Source organism: Sesamum indicum, linkage group LG9, assembly GCF_026168435.1.
Source record: "Sesamum indicum cultivar Baizhima isolate 11 linkage group LG9, ASM2616843v1, whole genome shotgun sequence".
Taxonomy (NCBI): Eukaryota; Viridiplantae; Streptophyta; class Magnoliopsida; order Lamiales; family Pedaliaceae; genus Sesamum; species Sesamum indicum.
In genome coordinates, this window is record NC_142665.1 from 21,872,084 (window position 1) to 21,876,844 (window position 4,761).

Genomic DNA, 4,761 nt, shown 5'->3' on the forward strand with positions numbered 1-4,761 from the left:
TTGGCGTCTGAATTAATCCTGTTACCTTTTTCTAAGTCTTCTTGTTTTACAGGCAAGGAGTAAAATTTGTGATAGTATGCAAGAGGATGGGACCCTACTTGGAACATATTCATAGCATAGAGTTGCCAGATTAAGCGATAAGCACCTTAACCTTCCTCTTCTTTACATGTTTTAGTGCAGTAGGTAGTGCTACTTCTAAAGTATATGGCCTACAACCTACTGTTAAATTCAAAATGCTAACTAGTGCCAGGCATACATTTATTCAAGAATTATTGTAGATAAGAGAGTTGAATAAGGTTGGTTGAGTTGCTTTGCGTTGTATAGAAAGGAATAGGATATAAAGACATAAGATCCGCACCAGTTGGTCAGTACAACTTATCTGTTTAATGCTGTGTTCTGAGGCTTGCAGCCAGCGAAACGGTGCTGGAACTCTCACATATACACATTTTCGTTTGTGGAAAACGTCAATATATAGCTCAATGAAACGATCAAATCCATCTTTCTAAATACAAGTGAAAATTTCATCTCTGGTATTTCTAAAGAATTCATGAACAGAGCGACCACTTCCCACAATTTTGTGATCCAATACTTCTCTGGACTCTGCTCCGTGATGGTGATTCCCGTGCAACTAGTAGTCCCGAGTTCTCGCCATCTACCTCATAGTTCACTACAATGACAAACATTACGGAAAATGAAAAGCATGCCCATGCCCATCCCACTTGTGTTCTCATCTTAAGAAATCAGCCCATTCTTTTTCCTCCTTAATCCTCTCTAAGACGCCATCAAGAGCAATATCAAAAGCATCTTTAAAACTCCTAATTCCAGCATTTGGTTTTCCATAAGTTATCCTCGGAATAGTCTCTATCACCTTTTCTCTCTTCTTCCGGATCTCCTCTTTGCTATAACCCATTAAAACCTGCTTTACCGACGTCTTCCCATTCCTCACCTCTTCGTGGTCTATGAAAACCGAGTAACTCTCCGGTTCCCCAGGCAAGAACCACTCATACTGTTCGTAATCCGTCTTCCAGAAAAATACCGGCACTGAACCCGCTACAATGCAGTCGAACACCTCCTTTCTTGTAAAACTATCCCCCTTGGGCTGCAAACAGAACTCCGACTCCAACAGAGCACTCAAAACCACCGAAGAATTGGTGGGACACTCACTGACGGCGCAGTCCACAGCCCGGCAAGCACCCGCTTCCTTGTAACAGTAATTCATCAGAATCCGGCGTAGATCATTCTCGGCCCAGTTACGATTCTCCCCGACAAAACTGAACAAACTGGAACGCTTGTAATCCCTCACGAAGTTTTGCCACTCAATAAGGTTGTCTCTCGTCTTGGGGTGGAATCCAGTGGGGTAAGGAACACTAACATCCATCTCATCCCCTGGGTACTTCTCTACGATGAAGCGGCTAACTTTGTTCATCGAAGGCATGTTAAGAAAACTGGAGCCCCAGCTTTTTCCCGGGTCGGTTAGCCGCCGGAAATCCCACGTGATTCTGCCTATTGTCATGAAGTGATCCGAGCCGTTGGATTTCATCCAGTACGGTTGATTCTTGACCCACCGCAGCATCATCTTGCAATGCTTGTCACGTTTGGCAGTGTCGTTCATCCACAAATGCTTCCCCACCGCGAGTCCAGCGTAGAACGGGATGTAGAATGCTGTAGCTGATTCCGGCTGCAGGGTTCTGCATTTATGTTTCAGAATCCGGTGGTGGAATATTATCTCTAGAGTGTACTGGTTCGTATGGTACCACGATTTGTATAGATCCTCCGGCAAGATTCGACGGAGTTCCGTGGCGGCGCGGCCGTAGCCGTGGTTGGTAATGATGCCGCATTCCCAGTTCCACGGATCTAGGTCAGTGCAATTGGTAAGCACCAAGTCTTTGTTGTACATGGAAGGAAGATCGTAGGCGTAGATCCTGCCGGAGGGGCATTCATCAGTGTAGGGCGGAGCAGGGGCGGTTTCGGGCAGTGTGGCGTTGGATGCGGCGTCGTCGTCATTGGAAGGGGGTGCGACGTAGCGTGCTGGGACGGTGGCGGAGACGTCGGCTGTACGGTCGGGGAAACACGGCGGAGGAGTGCGAGCGATGAAAATGATAAGGGCTTGGATCCAGAGAAAAGCGATGAAGAGCCAGAAACGAGGGTGCGAGGAAAAGTGGATCCTAACGGAATTCAGGGTACTCGTCACGAAATTTGTGTTCTTGGGTGGTTTCTTCATAGTCTGCGCTTCGGGTGAGGAAGGAACCATTATTCAGGAGCCGCAGAGTGAATAAGGAGGAGGAGGAAGAAGAGAAAATTGTAGGAAAACAAAAGGAGAGAGACAGAGGTATTAACAATGGGCATGTGAAGGAAAAGTTTCGGCAGGAGAGCGTGATGATTACGAGGTGAGATGATCACCGACAGACGACAACGTGGGGGTGTTTCTTCATCTCAACCGTTGATTGTAATCTAGCAGCCGGATGTGCCGACGACATTCAGAGTAGGTTCTAATTGTAAAGAACTGTAGTGTTGAAGAGACAGATGAAAATCAGGTGGTACTAGTAGCCTCCCAATGAAAAAGCCCTCTTTGGAAAAGCAGGAGCCAATCACGTGATATCCATATTAAAATAAATCACTTCTTTTTTTACCTTTTTATATTATTATATATATAAAATAGAGGTGTTTGGTTTATTCCGTTTTGCGTGCGCTTAAAGTTAAGTACCTACTTATTAGCAACTTTTCTTCACATAATTATGAGGTAACAATGGCCCCTTAATCAAACTAGTAATCTACATGTCTCAATCTTACAAAGAATGACAAAACCTGTTCATCTCCCAATGTTGTATGATGAAATCGAGGTTCTCGCCCTAATTATTAAATGCTATTAATTAAAATTTAATTTCAGTTTTTGTTATATATATATAATGTTGTCTATTTATGTGTGTTGAATCAATTAAAGAGAAGAATCTTGAATTAAATTTTCATTTTATAACATGTAGTAAGAGATATGTGTTGTGATGGAGTCATAAATTTGTTGTCCAAAAAGTATTGAATTAGGTAAGGCAAAGAAGACAAAGTCTAGAAGTTAGATGGATCCACTGATTAAGGAGGGCACTGCTGAGATTAGGCTTAAAATTGAAGGCGTTATGCGCGATTTACGGGGATTGCACTAAAATAATTGGCCTCCACAATAAATGCGACTTAGTAAGAGAGCCCCTCACCCCCACCCCACTTGTATTTGTAATAAATATTGCAATTAATATAGTTTTCCTTTGATACTCAGGAATACGTTTTTTTTTTTACTTTTTTGTACCTATTTATTTGACAAAAATATTCAATTAATTTTCAATTCTTTTCTAAAAAAAAAAAAGATAAATGGTTTCAGACGAAAATAGATTAAACTATTTATTTATTTATTTGTTTTATTGGTAGTATGGAGCTTATTTGTCTTCACATTTATACGTTTTTTTGTCTTTGATGAAGTGTACAAGTTGTGAGGGGATGGTCCCTTACACTCGCCTTGACCCCCAATAATACATAAACTTCCTACCTTTTCTCACCGCTCTATACATCTTATATTATTCGTTGCAAATATTTATTTATTTTTTTATTTTAAACTCTACTCCATTCAATATATATACATCACGTAAAAAAAATAATATCATGTATTTTATTTAATTTTTATATATATTGATTGGAGTAAAAAATACAATAGAATTAGCTATAGAAAATGGGTACCAAACCCGTCTCTGCCAAACCAATTTCATTATTTAACCCAACAGAATGAAGGAATTAGTGTAGAGGCCCATGATGAAGGTACGTGTACACACCAGTCACCATCCGGGACTTTATGGGCCTTGAGAGTTCCAGATCCGACCCAAGATCCAAAGGGAGTACCCTCCCTCTTCAAAAATCACAAATACTAATCCGTGTTTATAGGTACCCAGTTCAAGATCATGACTTAATAAGTACCATTTTTAAAATAACAAATTCTTAATTTATTTTCGATTTTAATGAATATTCTACTTTTTTATCTTATTACTTACAAAAAAAATTATTAGTTAAAAATCCCATATTATTGTTTAATTAAAAAGATGATATAAAATACTCTATAAACAAAAGTACAAACTCTTCCAAATAACTTTAGCCAAACAACCCCTTAATCAGGGATCCTAATACATGAGTGGGCTTACCAGCTATTCAAACTCACATGATTAGTACTTGAGTTTAAGATTGAATTCAAATTCAAAATTAAGAGCTTAAGAGTTAAGATGGTAATTATAGTCCCATAATTAATAACTTAAATTAGCAAATTATAGCCTTTAACTTTGGCATTCTTGATGGATGTTGATGATATTACCTCCTTTTTTCAAACAAATCCGAATACCTTAACGCCCCTAAAAGTGTTTGATAGAACACATGACGTATGTATATTGATTAAACTGCAAATGTCTAAAAAATTACACAAATTAAAGAATAATTGATTTTTGAAAATTTAATTCATAATCAACACATCAAAACAGTCTTAATTCGAGGAATAAGACAACTTAACTTATTGCAAAACTTTTCAGTTGTTATTATATACAACAACAAATGATATTTGACAAAAACAAATTGTCGATTGAATTTTCTATTACAAATTTTGTTGCATTTTCTATTTTATTTAATATATATATCACGTGTATAAAATATTTTTTTAAATAAAATAAACAGTATAATTTTTATACACATAATATTATATATGTATATAGGTTGTGTGGAATAAAAGATGAAGTAAGG

General features: G+C 38.3%; 1 protein-coding gene across 1 annotated transcript; it reads right to left on the reverse strand.

Annotated features, from left to right (window-relative positions):
• Positions 1-361: 361 nt before the first annotated feature.
• On the reverse strand, positions 362-2,561 carry LOC105177795 (xyloglucan galactosyltransferase XLT2). Its single transcript, XM_011101045.3, has one exon. It carries the CDS (start codon positions 2,249-2,251, stop codon positions 728-730), a length of 1,524 nt encoding a protein of 507 aa, XP_011099347.1. The 5' UTR covers positions 2,252-2,561; the 3' UTR covers positions 362-727.
• Between the last annotated feature and the right edge of the window lie 2,200 nt (positions 2,562-4,761).